Source organism: Strix aluco, chromosome 20 (genome assembly GCF_031877795.1).
Source record: "Strix aluco isolate bStrAlu1 chromosome 20, bStrAlu1.hap1, whole genome shotgun sequence".
Lineage (NCBI taxonomy): Eukaryota > Metazoa > Chordata > Aves > Strigiformes > Strigidae > Strix > Strix aluco.
The window spans coordinates 5,531,830-5,555,364 of record NC_133950.1 but is presented as its reverse complement, the minus strand read 5'-3'; the positions used below and the strand labels follow the sequence as shown (position 1 = coordinate 5,555,364).

Genomic DNA, 23,535 nt, shown 5'->3' with positions numbered 1-23,535 from the left:
GTGTTGCAGAGCTACATGAACAAACAGCACCTTTTAAAGGAAACCTTTCCTGAGATACAAGTCACAACCCCCCAGCCTACAAATGAATTAACGTTTATTGAAATTAGAAGACAGTCACAGTAGGTAAAAAGCAGAGGTGGTTAGGAGAGGAAATGCAGATGTCCTGCGAGCAGAAACAAGTAACAAAGTTCCTTTCCTGTGATGTACATCTCTTGTCAGTAATCGCACTCCTTGCCTTTTCCCAGCCCCTGACAGTCGCAGGCCTCCACCTTCTTTCACAGACAAGACAGCAAGATCCCACCAACACGTTGTACCCACGTCTCACCCTGCGGGGCACCTACCTTCATCTCTTCTCTGACCACTTAGTGATGTCCACAGGTTCACAGGAACATCAGTGAGCTTTGGGACTACAACCCTACTACCCCATTTTGTTACAATAGTGCACTGTGTTAAAACTGCAATGTGGCAAGAGGGACAGGCAACAAGATCTCCTAAACCTGCTGTAGCCTTGCTTCCTAGACAACAACAAGTGGGAATGTTAGATTATCTACAACATAAGCTAAAAATAGGAGAAAATGAATAAAAGGAAAGATTTAGTCTGACTTAAAGACTAACTCAACTCCACAATGACCTTAAGCAAGAAACTTAAAAGCGTGTAGTTTTAGCAGTGGAAGACAGTTGAAACTGGGTCATCTGAGCACAATTTAATACTGATCTGAAAAGCCCAGGTATCAACATCTCCCTTAAAAAAAAACAAACACAAAACCACAACTAAAGTTCACCCCACAGCCTGCTTCAGGAAGTTTTCTGCCTCACATTCCAAGACAGATAAATTGCTTAAGGTGTTTTGTATTCAGAATACGGGCACGAACCAGAGAAATTCCTCCAGAGAAATTCCCACAGTGAGATAGGATGATACGTCACCAAGAATTAGATAACTGTAAGCGCTGGAGAATCCCTCTTGCTGCAAGGTAGGTCAGCAGAATTCAAAGGGAACTCATAAGAGTTTATGTAAAAATAAACTATTTTTATTTCTTTCTTTCCCAGATTCTGGAGAGTTCTCAGACATTGCTAGATGTCCTGAAGGGAAAAATTGAAAATGCTGGTGAAGCCAGTGAGCGACAAAGCACTTCAAAAGAAAAAGAAAAACAAACACGTGGACAAAAGCATTCCTAAACTTGTTCTTCAGCCTGGAAAGTCCTGTTGGTCTGGGACAGCTGCTAATCTGGTACAAGGATGACACACATTTAATAAAAGTCTGTTTTGCAGAAGTAAATTTTCCTTTCAGATACACTTTGGTATTAGCTAGAGATTTCTTAAAGTTAATTCTTAAATGCTAGAGGGTAGGTATCCTATAAAAAAATACTTTATTTTGAGCACAGTGATACTGAAGCATATCCCAGAAGGTGACTTATCAGCTAATGCTTCTGCCCTCAAAACAGCACTCACCTTGCTCTGCCATGAACCAGCTAAGAGTTCATGTGGTACAGACTGGGATTAGAGTACAAAGTCGGGAAGTGGGAAGGCAGCACCCAGCGAGGCGCAGATCGCAGCTACGAGGTAGAGCAGGCAAGGAGCAGAAGAAGGAGCAGAGAAGTCAGCAGCACGCCAGGGCACCACGTGCTCCTCTTGAGAAGCACACTCTGCACTCACACGCCTCCACTGAGCCTGTCCTAACCAGAGGAGCTGTAGGCACAGAGCTAACTCACTGGGAACAGCACGCACAGCACCAGAGCAGCATTTCAGTTGGCTGAAGTCAGTGGAACGAGCTGCAGGACATTGCTGGCTTTAGCATTCCTCGTTGATCCACAGCAGAATGAAGTCAGGACTAGTTCAGACACCTTGTCCCTAACTTCAGTTGCAAGCAGCTTTTGCTTCACCACCTGCAGTTTTGTTAAGTTGCAAATCTAGAGACAGAGCTGCCTTAAACTGGGCTGAGCTTTTCCATAGTGCAAGATGCTCCCTGGGACCTTTTCTGCTAGAAAAAGCTGTGCATAACCTTTTCTTCAAACATGGTCCCCGATCCCCTTTGGCTGTGTGCACAGCTACTGGCCATGGGCACTGCTCAGTGTTTAACTCCACCTATCCAATAACCTACTCATCCCTTAAATCTAGCGGTTACTAGCAGTCCTGCGTTTTTCCTCGTTGTACCCCAGTTTCAGCATCATGTCCTGAAGTGTTTCATCAGTGGGAGAAGCCTCGGCACATGGGATTCACTGCTCTTTCCACTGTATTTGTGTGGTGTAACAGGCAGATGTGCTGCCAGCCACACACTGCTCCTGGGAGGTCACACAGGGAGCGGATCTCGAGTTAGCTTGAAAAGGACAAGCCTTAGAAGTACAAGGAGGTGGAAAGTCTTCCTTTGTGGCCCCTCCAGCCAACATCTAACAAGTTGCTGAGTCTCATTTTTTTTTGCACTCTTTCCAGAAACATTTAGGCACCCAGGGCAAAAAGAGGAGAACAGCTAGAGGTATATGCTAACATTTAGCCCTGACCATATTTTTCAGCAGAACAACCTTCCTCCTGCTGCTACAATATACACCAAAGCAAGTGCAAGGCATGCAGAGCATATTCAGTTCATAGACCAGTGTCAGCTTGGCTAGACATTCATCATCTATCTGTAGTAGACAAACCAATAAAAGTACCAAATTTAATCAAAGATATCAGCCTGTTCCTTTGGATAGAGCCACGCACTGGGGTACCACTCATTTCATAAAGCCCAAAGAGGCCGTATCTATTCCAACTGCATCTTTTTTAATCCCAGAAGTACAAATCACATTAGCAGCAGTGTTCCGTCTCTTCCAGAGTGCAATTTTGACCCTGAGTTTACAGTAGTAGAAAATTTAAATGGAAGTCTAGCAGATTCCTTTGCATATTGGCTGCATTAAACAATTACAACAGAACTATAAAAATGCTAGAAAAAAAACCATATTCCTTGTTCAAGTTCCGCAGAAGAAAGGAGTGAAATTGCCCTCCTGTGCTTTGCGTTAGAGGAGCAGAGCAAGCACGGCTAGAAGGAAGCCTCCCTGCCAACCAAGACGGATAAATCTTGGGCCTGGCCCCGTTAGATGCTGCAACAAAGCAACAAAAGGAACTGGCAAACAAGCACAATCAGCAGTTACTAGAAACTGGATGCCAGAGTTGGGTAGGGACAGCTCAAAGCTATGGCCAATGTTTGGGAATCTTCAAGAGGTTCAAGCCAGTCTGGACAGTTGTTTACAGAGCAGTGCAAAAGTGACACCTAAAGCTATAGGCATTTATTCCCCTTCCCATCCCTCACACGGTGCGTTCAGCTTCCTTCACAAGGACATAACTGGCACATTAATTCCATGATGGTTCAGTGAAACTAGACCCAGAAACAGGCCAAGAACAAACCATGAACCTTCAGCAGTTTTACAAACGGACACCCAATCTAGCTGTCAAATCACAACCACTTCTGTGAATCCAGCTAACTGCCCAGGTACTCCCAGGGCTCCAGCTCCAGAACCATTCCTCAGTGGGGCCTCTGATGGGAGAACTGTTACAAAAGCTGTCCAGACCCCACGCAGTGCCTGGAGGAGCGGACTCAGATAAGCACCGAGAGAATCTACATCCATCCCAGGATTACAGACCTGTTCTTAAAACGCTTGCCTAATCGGCAGCTGATCTTGAACAAGGAATATGCAAGGCCACAGGTAGAACAAATCATACGCCTTAAAAGTAGTAGTTAGGTCCCAGAATCCAGTGCAAATATTCTCCGAAGATGCCCGATAGCATCTAGTCCACCCTTGGCATGAGGATCCAATGAAAACTGTGGTGAGGGAGGGACCCAGAAGCTTATTTCCACGGTGCTTGCATGGACTTTCGGAAGGTGCACTGACACGTTTTGTCCAGCAGCCGCTGCTGCAGGCTAGAAGATGAAGCGATCAAAAATAAAGAGCAGGCTCGCTGCTGAAATCGGAGAGTCCGCCTTTCTCTGCTGGGGTGAGCTGTGGAGAAAGCAGAGTTGACAGGGAGCTGTCATCAAACCCAAAGCAATTGAGTACCCACACCTGTGGACGGCAAAGGCTGCAGTGGCACCTTGCCCAGGGCTAACGAACATGTTTAATTCACCCCTCCAAACATGCCCTGGAGTGCAAAGCGTGCCAGCTGCCTTAAGTCTCCTTTACACATACAGGGAGAGGTAGGCCTGCAGTGGGACGTGTGTTGGTCCCTTTGTGAGCGGTGGGATGCCTCCCTGGGCAGCGAACACAAACACGGGTGTTTATTGAAAAGCACGTTCCGTCCCATCCAGACCAACCCAAGCACCGGATAACAGCACAGCAGGAAAAGCCAAGACTTGCTTATTTAAAGTCTCACCATGACTTCGTTCCCATGGGAATCAGCTTCCTTCAGGAGGGATCCCTCTGTGGCAGGCATCTCCTCATACTTCTGCTCCTGCCACTTGCTGAACTTCACGGAGTGCTTTGGGGTGTAGCTGGATAAATCTGCTGGAAGGGCAAAGCTGACGTAAATATTTCTCACCACCCCAAAAGAAAGTGGGATCAGGATCCTGGCAGGGACAGCTGCCCACCTGCAGTTCCCTGTTCTGGTTCAAGCCCCGTCCCTGCTAAGCCCCAATTCTGCCATCAGCTGGCAGAAGTCACCTTCATGAGCATTTCCACCTGTGTGGAGCCCCATAAGGGTCTGTAGGAAACACAGACAGTGTCAGGCACCACCAGTAACCCCACAGTGCCTGGCTCACCTGAGTTAGGTGTACTGGGATGCAAAGTGCTATTTGGGTGTGGAATCTGAAAGGTGCAAGATTTGTCCTCCTCTGATTCAGAAGCATGTCCTTCCTCTTCTTCCTCCTCTTCTGCCAGTGAGCTCTCTGATGGGTACTCAAACATGGTCTGCAGACTTGTCTCATTGAAAGAGATCTTCATCTAGACAACAGTGAAGGAGAATTATTAGAAAGTAGCACAAGAAACCATTGATCCCAACGCTTGCTCTGGCAAAGGCCACCTCCCACACCAGGCTTCAGCCTGGTTTAAAGGAGCCGTTGCATATCCCCTCACCGTTCCACATGTGCCTTGCTGAATCTCTTACCACGCTGAGAGAAACCACAAAGGCAGATAGACAAATAGATGGGATGGAGGCAGGAGGCTGAGAGGCCGAGAGTATCTCTGGCTTTTTGCCCTGGCACATACTTTGCCATCATCGAACCCTGATGCCCAGCAGCCAGGAGGAGCTGCCAGCGTGTCCCTCAAGAGGGTCAGCGTTGCTAAGGAGGAAAGGAAAGCATCCACATGTTGGAAAGGTGACTTGTTAGTGCCTGCCAACTAGTTTGTGTACCCATGCTCTAGACAACAAAAACATCAGTGATCAGGACTACATTTTTGGGAGGACGTCCTGGCAAAAAAGCTATTTAAGCTAGATAAAACCAGAGTTTAATACCAGAAGTGAGAAGATGGAAGCAGCTAAAGGAGAGACGGTAGTAGTAGAGGGAAAATGCTGGACAAGTGGGAGGTCCTTAAAGGTTCTGCTTTGAAACTGGTTGTATAGAGTATTCTCATTAATGACCTTTGCACAGCAACTGTGAGACTGAGAAATGAAGATGACTTCAACATGGGAGTTCATCAAGGGAAAAGCAGAATTTTATGGGTCATTCAGAAAACTGGAAAGCAAGAACACCAGAATGATGTTCAAGGCCAACCCTTGCTCTAAGAGAAGCCCATCACCTGTGAATATCTGAGAAAGAAAATTTTGGATTGGCTACAGGACTGTAGTCATCATTAGAATGCTGCTTAAATAAACCAGGAACAGAGCAAGGTGTTTCCACTGGAAAGAGGGACTGCCTGGCTCCATCTTCCCTGTAACACCCAGCAGGTAGCAGAAGGCAGCAATTGGACTCCCCCCTTCTCTCCTCCAGGCTGAACAAACCAGCTCCCTCAGCTTTTTCTCACAGACCATTTCCTCAAGCCCCAGGAGCACTTTGGTAGCCTCTACTGGACTTGCTCCAGTTTCTTCATCTGCAGCAGGACACCCAAACACAGTAACTCCAGATTTGCTGTTCAGAGTAAAAGCTGAGGGAAGGGATCGTTCCCCTGCAGCCTTACATGTCCTAATCATTATCTACCCCCTTCTGCTTAGAAGACGTGATTACAAGTCATCTCAACAGGTGGAGACAAGGTTCAGCCTGTTCACGCCAGCAAAAATGAAGGTTGAGAAAAAGCATAACAGCTCTTTGTAAGTACACCAAGAAAACAAACACCAAGGCGCAGAGAAGAACAGCTGATGCCAGCATACAACAGAAAAACAAGGAGGGTAAGTTGCCAGGAATAAGTTTATGCCAAAAGTAGGGAAGTATCTAGCCAATGCAGATCAAGGTTCAGGAGCAGCTGCCTAAGAGGGTGTTGCGATCCCTTTACTTCTAACTACATTTAAAGTCGAGCTAATAGGGTTATGAACAGAATTTAAAGGGCATGGTTGCTTGGACGGGCAGCAGGAGCTGGGTGGTTCAGAAAATCTCTTCTGATGCTGTGTAATAGTAACTGTCAAGAAGAAAGTGCAGCACATTTGCCCCATGTGCCACATTTGCAGTTTCCCTCATATACAAAATACTCCGCAGGCTGAGAAACAGCACACGGTCCCAAGCAGCTATCAAGCAAGCACGTGTGCTGCCCAGATGCACGTGTTTCTTGCACTCTCTGCATCTCCTGCACGTGGAGCTCTGGGGCGATGCTGCTGCTGCTGCCAGCGGGGTCTTCTGAAGCCCAACCTGCAACTGCTCAGGGGCTGGAGCCCGCAAACCGTCGGGAGCAGGAGCTGGCCTGTTACTGTGCTCTCCTGCTCTGCCCACAGACACACACGCTGGAGCTGTGCAGGGTGGTAAGGATTTTCAAAAGGAGCACTGGGGCAAGACAGCGAGCATTTCCCTGCTGCTTTACAGAAATGCAGTGAAGGGAGCTTGGATCAAACTCAGGTAACAGAGTGACAGAGCCCCCTCTGCACTGCAAATAAGCATGACGGAGCTGCCTGCTACTCTGCCTGAGTCCGGGATGTACCTCAGGCACAGGCTGGCTCCCTTCCCCACGCTCCCAAAAGACAGGATGGAAATAGCAGAGAAGGCAACCAGCTGCCCTTCCCCATTCCCTGCCCCAGCCCTGGCCAGAGCCACTCCGACCTTCTCCAGATGACACATGGGGAGAGGAATGGTTATATTTCAGAGAAAAGGGGTTGGAATAAAATGGCCCTGAAGATCAGAGCATTCCAGTCGCTGTTCCCTGAATTTCTCACCCCTGCTGCTGGCCTAGATGCTCCCTGATCCGAGCCAGGCAGCAGAGCGGGCAGCAACTGCTCACAATGTGGTGTCTGTGCTGCAGGGATGAGCCACGCTGCCAGGCACGAAGGCCACGAGGGTGGAGAAGCCCAGGGCTCCTGGAAGCTCAGAAGCTATCCCAGAACCAGAGCTGCACGCAGGCCACTGACCAGTGCTCCAACTGTGCTGAAGGGCAAGAAGTACTTGGCTAAAGACAGAAAATAAATGGGACAGGCCTTGGTTTTAGAATTTAAGCTTGGAGATGGAACTAAGTTTTCCTGATTTTCTGCTGTCAAGAGGAAATCTCTAAGAAAAATTACTTTGAGTTCAATTTGGACCAAAGCTGCATGTAGCACAGGAGGAGAAAACAGCCTCACCAGGGAGTAAACCCAAAGAGTAGAAAGCATCAGAAATGACCAGGAGACACCCACCACGCAGTGCCCAGAGGCAACACGCCAACAGCCCAGCCTAAGCCCGAAACTAAAACAGCTCCTACTTGCCCACAGCCAATTCAGCTTGGGCCACGCTCACTCCCGGAGCCGGGCTGGGTGTCCTGCAGAACGTTCTGCCACCGGGGTTTCTCAGGTACCTGCTGCAAAGAGGCCCCAACGCTGTAGGAGGCAATGGCGAAGCTATTCAGGAAGAGCAATCATTAACCACAGCAGCACCGGTCCCACACATCCAGGGCCCCAGCCTGGGGGAGAGCTCATAACAAGATAATTTGCTGCTTCAGCAACACCTCCGGTTGGGCCAGCGCAGCCTACGCAAAGGCTGACACCAGGCACTCCTGCTTGGCATGGGTGCACCCCGGCACAAGTCCCCGCTCCCAAAACCACGTTGGCTTGCTCTACGGCAGCGTCCCACCTCCCCCCCCGCACCCAGTGTGCTGCTGCCAAGAAGCAGGAGGAGCCCCACGGCCGCTCTGCAGTAACGCACTGGGACGCACCCAGGCAAAGCAAACACCCGAGGAACAACAGGCAAACAGGCTCTGCACCAGCGGCCGCCTTCCCTGCACCTGTACACCCCCCCGGGCACTCGGTCAGCCCTGCCCACGCAGAGCGAGAGCCCCAAAAGCTGCCTCAAGACTCAAAGCGATAAACCTGCCGTGGCATGGCCTGAGTTCCCTCACGAGCTCCCCTCCCCAAGCACGAGGTGGTTTCAGGGGAAGCACAAAGCAGCTCTGCTTGATCCAGCAGAAGATGGAGGGCAACTTATTCAGGCAAAACGAGGGGACACATGGGTCAACATAACTGCCTTAAGAAACCCTCTGAGCAGCTAATGAGCAGAGCTGAGCACTGTGCATAGGGAACACAGCAGATCCAGTCCCAGGAACCATCTGAAAAAAAAAAACAACTCAAGAACCCAGTAATGGCACAGACAACAGGTTTGCACAGCCAGCAGCCTCTTGCCAGACCATATAGACTTTTATAGAAACACAAAAGGCCAAAGGGGTCATTTTCTTTAGAAGAAAAATATATTCTAGAAGAGCCAAACTCACTCAAGCCCAGCCAGAGAGCTCTGCTCATCGGGTCTCAGCAGCGGGTCCCCTGTTTCTGCCCCAGCAGTTGTGGAAAGGAAGAATTTTGCATCCTTCAGCTGTGGATGTTTGCTGGGATTTGTCATTATTTGCTCAGCTGAATGCTTCACCCAGAAGTGCGTCACAAAACCAAGGTACAACCCAAAGCCATATGTCGATATATTAATACTCTGCCCAGCAATCAGAGCCACACTGGGAAGAATAAGGCAGGCTTTTCAGGGAATATTGTGCTGTTCAGCTACCGGATTCTTGTTGCCATAGCAAAAATAATTTACTTATTTGCTAGGATTTGAACAGTAATGAGTAACAGAGTACCCAGGAAATAGAAGCCAGGGTAAACATTACCCAGCAAGCATAAATCTGAGTAGTCATGCAGGGCTCATTTAGAAAAGGGGGAAAAAAAAAAAATTAAAATTCAACCCTGTTTCAGGGGATGCAGGCTGTCAGGGCCCAGTCTGCACCCAGACCAACAACAAAAGAGCCCTCATGTACAGAGACATATTAGAAATAAAAATAACCAGTTTACAGGAACCAACCTGCGACACAAACAATGAAAGTCAGCAGATACCTCACCTCCAAGAGCTGAGGTGGGAAAGTTTGCAGGACTCTGCAGTTAATGAAAGGGCAAGTACCCAATGGCTTCTCACAAACCAGGAATATCACCGTAAGTCTCAGGAGAGAACCATGGGGTTAGTCTGCATCAACTCCAGAAGCAATCGCTAGTGTGGCTTTTCTCCACCCCTTATCACATTTGCTTCTTGGCAGATGGGGCAGCACGTGATAATGTAGGGTGTTTTATACCTTTAAACAGGAACCTCTTTGGCAATCCAAATCCTCGCCTTATAATAGTAAGGGGAAAAAAAAACGTTCTAGGCATTAAAAGAGAAAAAAAGTCACCCTTTAACTATATTCCAGCAAGTAGAGTCAGAATATTGATTCCCATCATAGCAGCCTCTCGTGGGACTGAAAACAACTGAGCCCATTTCCCCTTCCCCGCAGAGCGACTGCGAGCAGCCGTCTCCCAAACCCGTGGCTTTTGCAGGAGGCTGCAAGGGGCACCGCTGCCGTCCCTGCTCGCTGTGCGGCCGAGCCAGATGGGACGGCAAGTTGTGATGCACCAGCTGGAGTTTATTCCTCCCCTGCTAACATCACACAGTACCTCCAGCACATGCTGCAGACTAGGTAAGCGGGCAGTGGCTGCTGCACAGCGACAAGAGGGCCATAGCAATTTTTTGCTAATGTGGTTATGCTACCCAAGAACTTCACAAGATCCAAACAGCTGAGTGGCACCAGGGATCAAGATTTGCTCTTTTCAGGTACTAGTTTTCCTCTAATCATCCTCTCTCCCAAGCAATATAATCCTGAAGTGACAAAATTAGGGACTGCACGGACTCCCTAGGACATGCACAGGCTGCCACTGTGCTGCTGGGTGGGATTTAAAGCAGCTTTTCACACCTGGTCAATCAAACACCGCCTCCTTTCTCAGCAACAGCAGCAGCAGGAGGCTTTCAGCTCATATCTGCAGGAAGGGTGGACAATGATTCAGCATGAGTACAAAAGAGCAAGTGACTGATCTCTCTGAGAGAACAAGCATGAACAAAATCAGTGTTCTGAACAAAATCAGTGTTCTGAAGAACCTTGCGCTTTTGTGCTTACACTGAGCTTTGCTACATTTGCTGCTACACTGGTTGTCTAAGGATTTGGTCAACAAAACGAAAGCACAAGACATCACAGCAGATACCTGAAAACTGCAGCAGCTGGGAGTGCATCAAGCAGCCTGTCGATATAGAGCATCTCATACAGGTTTGCAAGAAACAGCCCCCAAGCTGAGCAGGAAAGCTCCTCAAGCACCAAAACCCACTCGGTAGGTTGGTGGAGGCTCTGCCCAGCGGAGCTCAGGATCTCTGCAAAAAGTGGGTCTCTCAACACTGAACAACCTCCCGGCTCCACGCTGCTGCGGGGTGAAAGGGAAGGTGCCTGCACAGACAAATTACTGTGAGGTTGCAACAGAGGGTAGAAGCAGGTATTTTATGGTGGACAAATATCCCCAAAGGGTTCACCCTGGTCCTTCCATCTGACCCAGTCTGACCATTCTCACAGGTCAGCAGATTTCATAAAAGGAGGTGGTGGAGCCGTTCATAAACTGCATAACCCTGCAGGGACCTTAATTTCTTTCATTACAACCTGCAGTCAACGATCTAGACAACTCCCGTGCAATGCACTTTTCTCTCTGAAACTTTTAGATAAAGGATTTTTGGGAAAATGAGCCATTTCATAGGAGTTAGCAATGAGCTTGTCTACGTGCCTGTACTTGTCCTGAAAACACAGCCATGCGTCAGCCCAAACTGTTGAGTAACTCCAGGTAAAATCTCTATGTGTGGCAGACCAAAATAGTATCCTGGGGGCTGCAGTAGCATCACAATATTACCAAGGCATTTGCTAGCATTCAGGAGAAGATAAGGAGCTTTTATACCAATAAAGCATTTCCTTGGCACAGGAAGAAAAGAGTTTTTCCCTGACAGGTACCCCTAGGAATAGAGGGGACTTGAGGCTTGGTTCCTCTATCAAATTAACTCTCTACTGCTATGGCTGAAGCAGCCTAAGTATGCCCAGAAGACTGCAGATGGCACTTCAGAAATGTACTTTTCTGCATTCTGTACAAAAAGTTAAGTTTTGGGGCACAGGAGTTGACTGCTCCACCATAGGCTGGATCTTGAGCGATCAGGCATTTCCAAGAAGCGTTTGCTAAGAGTAACACTGAGTTCTGCTCAACTATTAACTGCATCACAGAGTTACTGAATAGAGCTAGCAGCACTAAAGATTTACAGCAGTAGCATGTCAAGGAAGGACTGTGTTGCTGGCAAAGGAGAGGCTGCCTCCAGGATCGCATCCCAGCTCCCAAGCCACAAGGCAAAACAAGAAAGTCTCCATTTACAAGGCAACCCACAAAGCCAGCTCTGTGTAATCAATATGCTGAAGCACATGGCAGATAGGAGCAATGCATGGAGATTCGAAATATTAAACTCCTTGTACAAGACACGGGGAAGTTTCAAATTCCTGATGAGAAGTGACAGGGTAGGGACAGTCCCGGAGAGCATCACAGGGCAGGCAGCTTTGTTAACTCTTCCCTTGACTGTGTTGGACAAGAAGAGATTGCAGCACCCAAACAATCACAGGGCAGCTGGAGTCCCAGTCTGACACGGTACAAAGCAGCTATTCACCAAGGATCCCTTCATTCCTTCGCACATCTGCAGACAGACAGGCTAGAGCCTTCCACAGTTTAACAAGCAATTCAAATATTACTTACTTGGCTCATAAGAATTGGACAAATCTCCCTACATACACAAAACAAATCTCATCTGAATACACAAAGAGAGCAGGCATAAACAAGATACAATTAGTGTCAAGACTTGGTATCTTCACAGACACCACACAAAACTCCCAAACAGCAGAGGATTCTACTTTATAGGGAACTCACCATACAATTTGTGGCTACGAGGCACTGGGAGGTGCCACCCACAAACATTTCTGTGCAGCCAAGACTGACCAGAGCAGTCCAGACAAATACCTCGGTTTGGTGCAAGTGAACAGTCTCCAGCTGGAATGGGACAGATGGAGCATAATTTCCCAGGAAACACGGGGAGCTTGGGAACAGAATTACTTCCCACCCTGGCAAGGAGCTCATTCTGGACTTCAGGACCAAACGGCTTCAGTGATGTGAACAGTATTAGCCGCACGACAGAGTTCATGTTTCTCTTGCCTTTTTTCTGTACTAGTAATATGCAAAGATACTTCCTCGAGAGAAGTGACTAAGTGCAGCAAGTTCACCACGAGGATTACGGATATGCCCTCAAACCTGCATTTTCACTAGCTGCTAGCTATACAATTTCCCTAAGCACACAAGTGTTTTGCTCTCATAACGTCCAAGGTACTTTCTTCAGCTTGCCTACAGTCTTTCAAATGCTTACAAAAACAGCAGCTCTGTCCTGCCAAGTTCCCAAGATCATCTGAAGGGCACTTCTCAGAAAACATCAGCACCAAGTTCCTTCAGTCCAGATTTTCCCAGGATGTTTGTGAATTTTCTCTGTGTGATACAGATGCCTCACGTGACTCTTCCTACACAAACTGTCCAAACAGGGAAACCATTACAGCTCCCACTGCAGTCACTAGGAAGAGTCTGGGTTTGTAAATAGATTTTAAATTGCCCAGGTTTCACTCAGGAGGGGAGTGAGAACAACCACAGAGGTGAAGGAGATGCTCCTGCTCCAGCAGCTCTTACTGAGATTTCTTTCACTGCCACTGAACCTGGAAACTAAACATTTTAATTTTTCCTACCGTATCCCACGTAGAACACAGACAAGCAGGACTTCTGCCCTAGCCACCCCAGTGTGTACTTCCTCAGCTCTTCTCCGGAACACCATGACCATGTACTGGAAAAAGCAGAGTGGGGATGACAACCCAAACCCAAGGCAACCTGAATACTTGAGATGGAGGAAAAATATAAACCACCTCCAATCTGGTCCACAGATTAAGGAGATTAAGATAACATTAACTGTAATCCACATGATCAGAATTCAGAGCACAAAGCACTCCAAATCTCCTCTCAAGCTCTGGCGCAGGCTGCGCCCTGGGCACGTCCTAACCAGCTTCAAAGGCAGGCTCGTCTCTTATTTGCGTAAGAGTTTCTATTTTAGCTCTTCTGTCCCATTCCCTGTGCTGCTGACAGCGGCAGGCAAGCAGGAGACTGGAGGAAGAGAACCCGGGGGGAATTTGGGAGCAGCTCAGACTGTGGCTGCGGCATGAGGCGAAGCATGGGAGCGGTGAGGCCACGGAGAATCTCAGTCGCAGAAAATTTCCCACTATGGAGATGAGATAAATATGACTCATCCGCTCTGCCAGGGGTTTAGTCCAACGAAGCACCAGCACTTCAAGGAGCCGGCAGGCAGCGGGGAAACAAAAAACAACCTACGTCGCCACCGATAGCCTCAGGGGCAGCTTGTGAGGTGGTTTAAAAACTATAACTACAACAAGATTCTGATTTCTAGAGTCTTCAGCTGTCAACATCATAGGCTAAATCAGCAGAATTAGAAGAGGGCAGGAAAATCACACTGTCTGGGTGAAACAGGATGCTCACACCTGCCAGCTAGTGGAAATCACCTCCTCAGGGAAGGGACCATGCCTGAGCATCCAAGACATGTATTTTCTGAGCTGACTTGTCACTGCTGACCTCATCCACCAAAAAATGCAATGCATCCATGTCAGATACGTACCAGAGCCCCTCCTTAAAGGTGCCAGACGTATTTGCCCCAGCAGAGCGCAGCCACGAGGCAGAAAATAGACCAGGAGCACGTGGCTCTAAATAACACAGATCTTTGTCCTGACCCCTCCAAAACACAGAGATGAGGGAATCTAAGTAATTTTTGCTAAGAGATTTTTGCTTCTACCGCCAGGTTAGTTACTGCTGTTATGGTTAGGTTACACATTGCAAAAAACTACTTCAGGCAGACACCAGTATTTAGATTCCACACTGTGCAGACTTGCTCCAAACAGGTCTGGGCAATAGCTGGAAGTGTTCGTCCTTGCCAACATCTCAAGCCTACACCTAGTTCTCACAGGAGACCATCTCCAGCAGAACTGACAGATGGAAAGCTACAGAGCAAGAAGTTCAGCAGGTTAGACCAACAAAACTGCTGTCCAATCCAGCCCATGATGAAAAGCTGACGGATGTTTAGAATAAATTTTTAACAGACATTTCAGTGGGCATTTGGAAGCCACGTTCAGACATCATGCAGTTCAAAACGTTAGAAAATGGACCATGCTGAAGTCCACATAAGCTGGAACTTTCTGAAGTTCAGCTGAAGCTGAACATCTTTGAAGACAGTTTTGCAAAGGAGCAGGAAAGATTAGACTCCGGCTGTTTGGATCCCACCAACTTTGTTCTTGAAAGCCCTGTTCACACAAGGCTGCAGCTCACCTTCCAGCACTCAGCAAACTGCCAACTGCAACAAGCAAAAAACATTAAAACCATCAACAATCTGATGTCTGTTGGCTCTCAAGTCTTGTTATTTATAGGACTTTGGGTGGCCTGGCCAGAAGTCACCTTTCCTGCAGGATCCCCAAGAGGTACCAGGGCCTGGAGAGGACAAACATACAGTGACTTGGGATGAACTGCAGGAGTGACAAGACATAAGGAAGGAGCACAGTTGGGGCAAATTCTGTACACACAGGACCTTCACGGCAGAGTCCGGACTCCAGAAAGGCGGGAACATGAAGCCTAAGGACAGATGACTACTTCTCAGGACACCAGCTGGATCAGCAGCTCGCAGTCCTTTCCAATCACTCGCTCCAACATGCCAGTCACATGTTTTATAGAAACCTAGATTTCTATCTTGCTGACAACTTTATTGTACATTATTCTGGCAGGTAACCAAGATTGATTCTTGTCAGCTCAGATGAGCTAGGTTTTATCCTCTGAGATCCCCAAGATCCACATCCTGCAGCAAAGCCTTCCCTTCCTCCTGGGGCTGCTGTCAGGCTGAAGCGTCTTTACTTCTTCTGCAGTAACAGAGTACGAAGACGAGCACTGAACAGAGGTCACCAACAGCACTTTGCGTCCTCTCCCCCACTCCCTGTTTAGAATAAAGGTCAGTAGGTCTCCTTCCAGTCCTGCACACGTATCCTGTCCTCACCGTCAGAGCCGGCGGCTCAGCCAGCCGCTTCCAGCAGCTGCCCAGCGCTCCGCTTGAAACCCAGCACATCCGTTCAAGGCTGCAAACCTCCACTTAAATTTTCAAACTGAAGTCACACCCTGGGACAAGCACGGCTGGGGCTCTGCCCTCCATCTGCAGATCTTGACCGTGTCCCATCACACACAACCCCATGTTCACCTTCAGAGCCCTGGGTGAACGACAAGTGTCCCACCGCAGCAGCTCTAGTTGCACAAGACAGCTAGGAACCCATTTTTTTATTCTGACACAGGAACAGCACTTCTCTCCCTCCCTCATCAGCTCAAGATCCAGCTCCAACCCCAGAACAAACAGCTGCTTCACATATTTGAAGTGTCTGGAAGGAGCAATAAAGCTATCTTTCCTGAAGGGCCTTGAACACCAGCAGGCCACAGCAAAGTCACAACTATAACTCGGTCCTGCAGCCGCGCAGCTGAGAGCAGGGGGCTGGAGCTCCCTCCACGCAGACCACAGCAGCCCTGGAACCCACTCCCACCTGTCCCAGCCACCTTCCCACTCCAAAAAGCCCCAGACGATGTGGACTGGAGGACATGGACTGAGTCGGTTCCATTTTGCTGGCACCTCTACCATAGTCAGGCAATCAGTGGCCAGACAAGGGGACGGAAAAGGGAGGCCAAATTTCCACATTTGAAGAAAAACACAGTTTTCATTTCACAGAACAGTTGAACTGCCACAACCACCTCTCTCCCTCCTAATAAATCATTAGCCCTGACTGTAAGCACAGACACGGGCCGATCCGCAGGAACGCGGCATTCCCAGGCTGTGCTAGACCTGATGTTTATCTCGCCCAGATTCCTGCTGGGCATCAGCAAGCAGACAAAGTTTTCAAAGTCATCGAAGTCTCACTAAACACCAGTTTCTTGAGCCTGGAGCACACTTAAAGACCCTTCAGCAAATTCAAGGCAAGGTTTGGAAAGGAAGATGCTCAGCAGGAGGTGGCCTCATCCAGCAGGTCTGCCTGGAAAGAATCACCCCAAAAGACCCGGGTAGCATCAGGTTTGATTTCGCTACCCCCAAAAGTGAAAGGGATATTGGTTTTACCAAAGAACTGCAGCTTCCAGCTCACAAGAAATGTCTGCTTCTGCCCAATTCAGGCCAAAATCAAGTTTCTGAAAACCCTGACATAGCTACAAAACAGAACCCTGGTTTTGGCCGGTTGCCTTGGCGACACACAGCAATCTCTTGGGAAGAAACCAAGGAATGCGTCCTAATACTAGCTCCTTCCTTTTCAGGCATCAACACTCAGCCTTATTACCCAGAGTAAAAGCCACAAACATCCTCTAGGTTAAGAGTAATCTTTCCATTTGCTACAGTGTCAGCATCTTCTAAACCCTGGCTACAAAGTCGAACTCCATGCTTGCCACCCCTAGGAGGAAGGGAACTGAAACAAAACCTGGTGCTTCTCCCACTACATTGCCACATTTAATTTCACACAAAAACTTGTGTCTCCACTACTTCTCCTTAAGCTGGATCTTATTTTCCGAAGGGTCCCCATTTGTTTCAGCCTCCTGAGTCATGTAACAGGCAGTTCCTCCTTTGCCTTTTAGTATCTCCTCTTTACTTAAGTTCTCATGCCGGACATCCCCCACATATAATTCTTAGCAAACACTGTTACATTTGTATATGCATCCTGCAGTACTTAGCATGCTTCATCTTCAAAGTGCCTGCAGAGTGGGACAGTTAGTGCTATCAAGCTGGTAAGAACATAGGTGGAGAACATAGCTACATGACCTGCCCAGTGTCACACAAATCCAACACTGAACAGACAAAACAGTTGTTAACCTACTTCAAAGGATCATATGATATTTTAGGTTGGGAAAGGACCTCTGGAGGTCTCTAGCCCAAACTCCTGCTGCAAGCAGGTCTGACTTGATCAGTTGCTCAAGGCTCTCCCCAGGCAAGTTTCAAACACCTCCAAGGACAGAGATGCCACTATTTCTCTGGGCTCCCATTCCAGAGTTTGACCAACCTTAAACAATTCAGTTGCTGCACCAGCTCTGTCCTCATCTCCCTTCCTCTTTTTTGTACCATTAAGGATGGCTTCCACTGCACACCATTTAATTGGTTTTGCTTACTTGAGGCTTTTATTCTTTTACCAGCAAGTCTGCTGCCCCAACAGCACCACCCCACACAGAGAAACCAGCTCCTCCAGCTGCATCAGAAGTCGGACTTATCTAAGTGTGTCTGTCCTGAAAGGTTTCCTCTGTTTTCTGCATTATCCTAAAAGTACCCGTAACTGTAACACATTGTCTTGATATTTCACCATTTATACCACACACCTGATTTGGTGTAAATCCAATTAATACCCCAAACTGAACTGAACAGAGCCAAGGAAACAGCTGGAATGAGTGCAAGCCAGTGGGTATCTAAGCAGCAGAACAATTCCAGCCTGCTCAAGCATTTCCCTGGACGAGGACAAGGAAAAACTGCAGCAGCACCGAGTGAGAATCAACAGTCCTGCTTATTTGCTCATTCTGGATCTCATGGTGCTCATGCTCCAGATCTGCTACCTGCATTAGTCATGATCAAATTAATACAGACTGTGTGCTCTCCTGAAGGAATTTAACAACGTTAAGCCACGATAGACAGCACTCCCTGCCTCCCTTCTAAATGAGGTGCACCCTTTTCAAAGGATTTCCTCAAATTATAATGCTCAGCGCCTCAGGCACCTGTGTGGATTCAGTCCATCAAATATTTAGTCGAATTTAGGTAACGGAACGTCAAACAACTCTTCCCGCTATGGAAAAACATGTCACGTCGCAGACCTAGAAATCGGGATTTGTCACCTCGGCGTGCTGCTTTCAGAGCCAAACAATTCACGCCTACTCCTCCGGCACAACAAAATAACCTGCTCTTTCACCTTGACTGTGTCTTTATCACATCCAGATGCATTTCACCAAGCCATACAGAGATTAATTCTCAATTTAAGGCTTACAAAGATCTAAGTGAGATCCCAAGCAGTGAGAAAACCAGGCATTCGCTCTGAAGACACTTGGAGCAACTGACATCTCACAGATCATCAGAGACGTAGGTGCACATCCGAAACAAGCAGCCAGGTGGTATAATCTTATCAAGGGGAGTTAAGTTTTTGCTGATCTCTTTCTGCCTAATAGAGACCTAATTCTTGAGCCTCTATCAATAGATCACTAATGCGAGGAAGACGCCAGCACCACGCTGCCCACCGGACCGTGTCACAAGCCAGGCAGTGACCACGGGGAGTTCAACATGGCCAACACCCGCCAGGCACAGCGAGCAGGGCTGGAGAGGGGGCAAGTCCGCAGCCGTTCAAACCACGGGACTCACCTCAAATTTCACCTAAATACCTGAAATATTTTACTTTCCGTTATCATACTTCCAAGAAGCAACTGTGGGAGAGGCTCTGCAGTTATCACAGATCATATCCCACCCTCACCTGCTTACTTGGTGGAAGAGCACCCAATGCCCCAGGGCAAGCCTCTGGCTCTCAAAAGGACCAGAAAAACACTGCCCATCTTCCCACCCGGTGCCTCATGGAAAGACAAGCCAAAAGTAGTACTGAGCGACTTTCAGCCTGGCTGTTGGGCACAGAGGCGCCCCAGGCAGTTACCTTCTTGCGGCGGGACCCCGTCTTGCTCATGCAGGACCTCTCCAGGGACAGGTACCCCCCGATCACTTCGATCTCGTTCACCGTGGGGTAGCGCTTTTTATGGGACATCCCTGCTTGGGGCCCATCAGCCTTCTCCACGGCTTTGCCTTTTCCTTTGCTCTCCTCCTCCTCCTCCTCTTCCTCCTGCTGTGGTCTTCCGCTGGCATCAGTGAGAGTCTGCAGCCCCGAGGCAACGGGCTTCCTTTTGGGCACGACAGTGAAGGTGCTGCCTCCCCGCTGGTGGGGGGCAGAGTGTGGTCTGTACAGGGGCACGGAGGAAACCTCCATCGCCAGATCAGGGCCAGCTCCTCCAGCCTGATCCACCAAGCTCCCTGTCCTCGCAGCCGAGCTGGCCCTTGGAGAAACCTCCCCGCTGTCCGGCTCCACAATGTCATCAATGAAAGTCACAGGTACCAACGGATCCAGAGGCGCCGGGGGGGAAGCGACAGGCTCTTCCTGCTCCGGGGCGGAAGCCCTCGGGGGCTCCTTCGGTGCCTTCTCCTCCGAGGACGGTGGCGGCAGCCCTGGCCTGGCGCTCTGGGCCGGGGGCAGAGCGGGGCTGCCCTCCCGGCGGGGCACGAAGAGGAAGGAATTGCGCGAATTCAGGCGCAGCTTGGCCAGGGCCTGGGCCTGCAGGTCGTGGGCTGGGATGGCAGCCAGGTCGGGCTTGGGGGCCGGGTGGATTTCGAAGGAGCCCCCGGCCCGGGGGGCAGAGGCGGAGAGCGGCTGGGTCGGGCCGGTGGCACTGGGGGCCAGACTGGCACTGGGCGGGGGCGACACGGCCGCTTCGGCCTCCTCCGGCTTTGGCCTCCTGGCGTTGGCTCTGGCGTGGGGAGCGCTGGCGGATGGCACTGGCGGCCCCTTGGGCACCCCGGGGCGGCCGGCGGGGACGGCGCCGGGCTCGGGGATGCGGCTGCCGGGGGGCAGGCCCCGGGGGGTGACGGTGAAGGAGTTGGAGCCGATCTTGTGGAGAAAGTAGTTGGCCTGGGGGGCGGCTGGGACCACCTGGGGGGCTGCGGCCCGGGGGGGGGCCGGGGCCACCTGGGGGGCCGCGGGCTGCGGGGTGACAGCCCGGGGGGGAGCTGGGGCCGGCTGGGGGGCCGCGGGCTGAGGGGGAGCAGCCCGGGGGGCAGCCGGCTGCAGGACGGCAGGCTGAGGGGCGGCCGGCACCGCCGGCGGGGTGGCAGCCCGGGGGGGAGCGGGCAGCGCCTGGGGGGCGGCCGGCACCGCCTGCGGAGAGCCCGCTCTCGCCTTCGGGGAGCCCGCTCTCGCCTTCGGGGAGCCCGCTCTCGCCTTCGGGGCCGAGGCCCGCGGGGAGCCGGGTCCCCTCTGAAGCGGCGCCGAGGCCCGGGGGGAGCCCGGTCCCACCTGCGGAGGCGGAGGCACGGCCGCCCCGCCTGGCACGGCGCCGGGCCCGGGCCCGGTCAGCGCCTTCCCGCCGCGGCGTCGGCGGCCCCGCGGCCGCTGCCCGAACTTCTCCAGGAGGCGGCTGACGGTGCCCGGCTCGGCCGCCTCGGGCGGCTCGGCCGCCTCGTAGATGACGACCTGGTCAGCGCGGATCTCGGCGAGCGCGGCGCCGCGGCGGGCCAGCAGCTCCCGCAGCGGGTCGGGGCGGCGCGGCGGGGAGGAGCCGGCGGCCGGGTCCCGGCGGCGGCCGGGCAGCGCGTCCCCCTCGGCGAAGCAGGCGGCGGCGTCGGGCTGGGACTCGATGATGAGGATGTTGTCGGCGCGGATGGTGCGGATGCCGGGCACGGCGCTGTACAGCTCCAGCAGCTGCTGCAGCGGCCGCGCCGCGCCGGGGCCGTGCCCGGGCAGCCCCTGCCGCAGCCGCCGCCGCTCGCTCTCCAGCCGCATGAAGGGGTTCTCGCGGAGCGGGCCCAGGCTCTCCGCCACCACCAGCCGCTCCCCCGCCGGCGGCTCCGGCTCGCCGCCGCCGCCGCCCGCCCCGGCCAGCTTGGCCCGCTTCCGCTCCAGGATCTCCCGCTTCCAGGCGGGCTGCGCCCGCGGCCCGGCCCCGAGCGGCGGCTCCGCGCTGCTCATGGCGGCGGCACCGGGAGCACTGCGCGGCCGAGCCGCCGCCGCCGCCTCCTCCCGCCGCACCTGAGCAGGCCCCGCCGCCGGCCGCGGCACCGCCCCCGGGCCGCCCTCCGCGGGGCGGCGGGAGCGGGGCGGGCCGGGCGCCATGACAGGGCCCGCGGCCGGGGGCGGCCCGGGGCGGGGGGGGCGGTCGCCGGCGGCTCGCTGAGGCCGTGTGGGGCCGGGGTCAGGGAGATCCGCCCCTGCGGGGCCGCGGCGGGCGCTGCCCGGCCGGGAGAGCCCCTCGGCAGCCACGGGGAGCAGCTGGGCTTTGGCACGGGCGGTGTTACCGGACAGGGCCGTGGGGGCACGGCCGGCCCTGCCCCCCCGCCGGGGTCCCTGCTGCCCACACCGCCCCCCCCCTCCTGCCGGGCCCCCTCAGGCCTTGGGGACAGGCCCCGCGGGGTCTCCAGCCCGCCAGGAGCCACCGCGACCCACATCACCCAAAAACCCCTCATCTGCTCCTTCCCCCATCCTGGCCTGGCCCGTGTGGCACCAGCCGAGGAGGAGGGGAGCGAAAAACGCCTCTCGGGGTCCCCCAGGATGAGCCCGGCCGCGGTCTGGGGAAGAGCCGGTGTCTGGGCGTGAGCAGCCACGGCGGGCACGGAACAAGCCAGTGGCACCGAACGGCTTATCAGGCCTGTCAGAGAATTGTTCTAAGGAGAGGCCTGGAGGAGACAAGTGGGGGTTTCCACGGCACACAGCAGCCCAGTGGGAAAGCATTTTTCCCGCCAGCTTCGCTCTTCGGCAACGGCTGCTTGTTGGGCACAGAAGCCCGGGGAACAGTGGCGTTATTTCCAGGCAGTGCCTGTTATCAACCACCAGCAGGTTTCTTGGGGAAGTCTATGCAATCAGGAAACGGTCACACGGCAGCTCAGGACTTTCCACGCCTCTGATAACGCTGAAATTCTCAGCCCGAGAGGTGCAGGGGACATGGAACGCTGTGACGTAAATAACCTTTGGCCAGAACTTGCCAAGGTCCAGCCTGCCCAAGGGCTGCAGAACCGCGCCCCAGCGTGCCAGGCTGCTTCGACATCAGCGACTTCACCCCGCTTCAGCTGGGCTGCTGCAAACACAGGTGTGTGTTTACGGGAAGGAGCACCGTATCCTGCTGACGAGGCTCTTACCTTTGCACTCCCAAGCCAGGACAGAGCAATTGCACCTTCTTCAAATGATACCTGGAAACAATACTATCAAAAATAGTATTTTGTTGCCTAAGCTGCCTGCGTGCCAGGAGCCATGCGATGTGCGCCCCGAGGAGCTGCTCTGCCGCGAGCCAGCAAACCAGAGCTAAATGGAAGGAGGCAGCTCTTTGCGATTCAGCTTAAATAACACAAGGGTGATTTAAGGTTTACACATGACCCAGTGTACTCGGCTGAAGCATAGGTCCATGATGCACCATCCCGTGTCCTGGCCCTTGCCAGGGCCCGCAGCGGGTGCCCGGGGTTGAGGATAAAGACCCGACATTTCCCCGCCTCTGGTGACTCATGGCTCAGGCACGTACAGAGCCAACAATGTGCCTTTGTACTCCGGAGATCTCAATGGATTTCTCTTTCGTGGTCTTGTCTGGTTGGCTTTTGAGCCCGTGTAAAGCCTATAAATCCTGAAATAATGAATCCCACAGTTTATCTGCACCTGGCGCAAAGAAAACGCCTCCCTTTGTGGGGATTGAACCTGACATCTGCTAGTTTCGCTGCATGCCTGCCTGCCTTTATAACAAAAAAATAAATCCAGCCATTATTCATCTCCTCCCCTGCCAGTCAAGATTTGAGAGCCTTCTATCATTTCTGTCAACTGTTTCTTTCCTAGGCTGAGTCAGTGAAACAGCGTTAAAGACTGGACAGTGAAACTTGGCTGGCAAGGGAGCACTTTGGAGCTAATCCCCTGCGTCACTGCATTTACACCCATGGTTAACCCCGGGGTAGAGCCCAAGTGCTGTTACTAAGAGGCTCCTGGGAATCCTGTTCAGCACTCATATTTTGGCACAAAAACAAATGCTCGATTACAAAACCCTGGTGTGACGATGGCAGGGGACAGGACCTGGAGGGGGTGACGGCAAAGTGCCACCATGTAGCACAGGCACAAGTTCCCGGTGTCCCAGGAGCACCAGGCCACAGCTGATGTGGGATGTGCCATATAGCGCAGGTCAGCACCAGCCATGGCACCAACCGCTTGCAAGGGAGGTGGGGCTGGCAAGGGTAGGATCTGCTGGGACGACCCCAAGTTCAGCCAGGTGACAAGGGAACAGGGAAAGGGCTGGGCCCAGCAGTAC

The 23,535-nt window shown here is 51.8% G+C and overlaps 1 protein-coding gene across 2 annotated transcripts; it reads right to left on the bottom strand.

The window, feature by feature from the left end:
• Positions 1-77: 77 nt before the first annotated feature.
• On the bottom strand, positions 78-21,258 carry LOC141932703 (taperin-like). Of its 2 annotated transcripts, none has more exons than XM_074846664.1 (4): positions 19,149-21,258; positions 4,724-4,904; positions 4,339-4,469; positions 78-3,968 (listed from the first exon to the last, which is right to left on the bottom strand). In XM_074846664.1, the coding sequence occupies exons 1-4, from the start codon at positions 21,225-21,227 to the stop codon at positions 3,906-3,908; spliced, it is 2,454 nt and encodes an 817-aa protein (XP_074702765.1). In that variant the 5' UTR covers positions 21,228-21,258; the 3' UTR covers positions 78-3,905. The 2 variants fall into 2 exon arrangements, with proteins under 2 accessions (XP_074702765.1, XP_074702766.1); XM_074846665.1 differs by having other exon boundaries at positions 4,339-4,466.
• Positions 21,259-23,535: the final 2,277 nt, after the last annotated feature.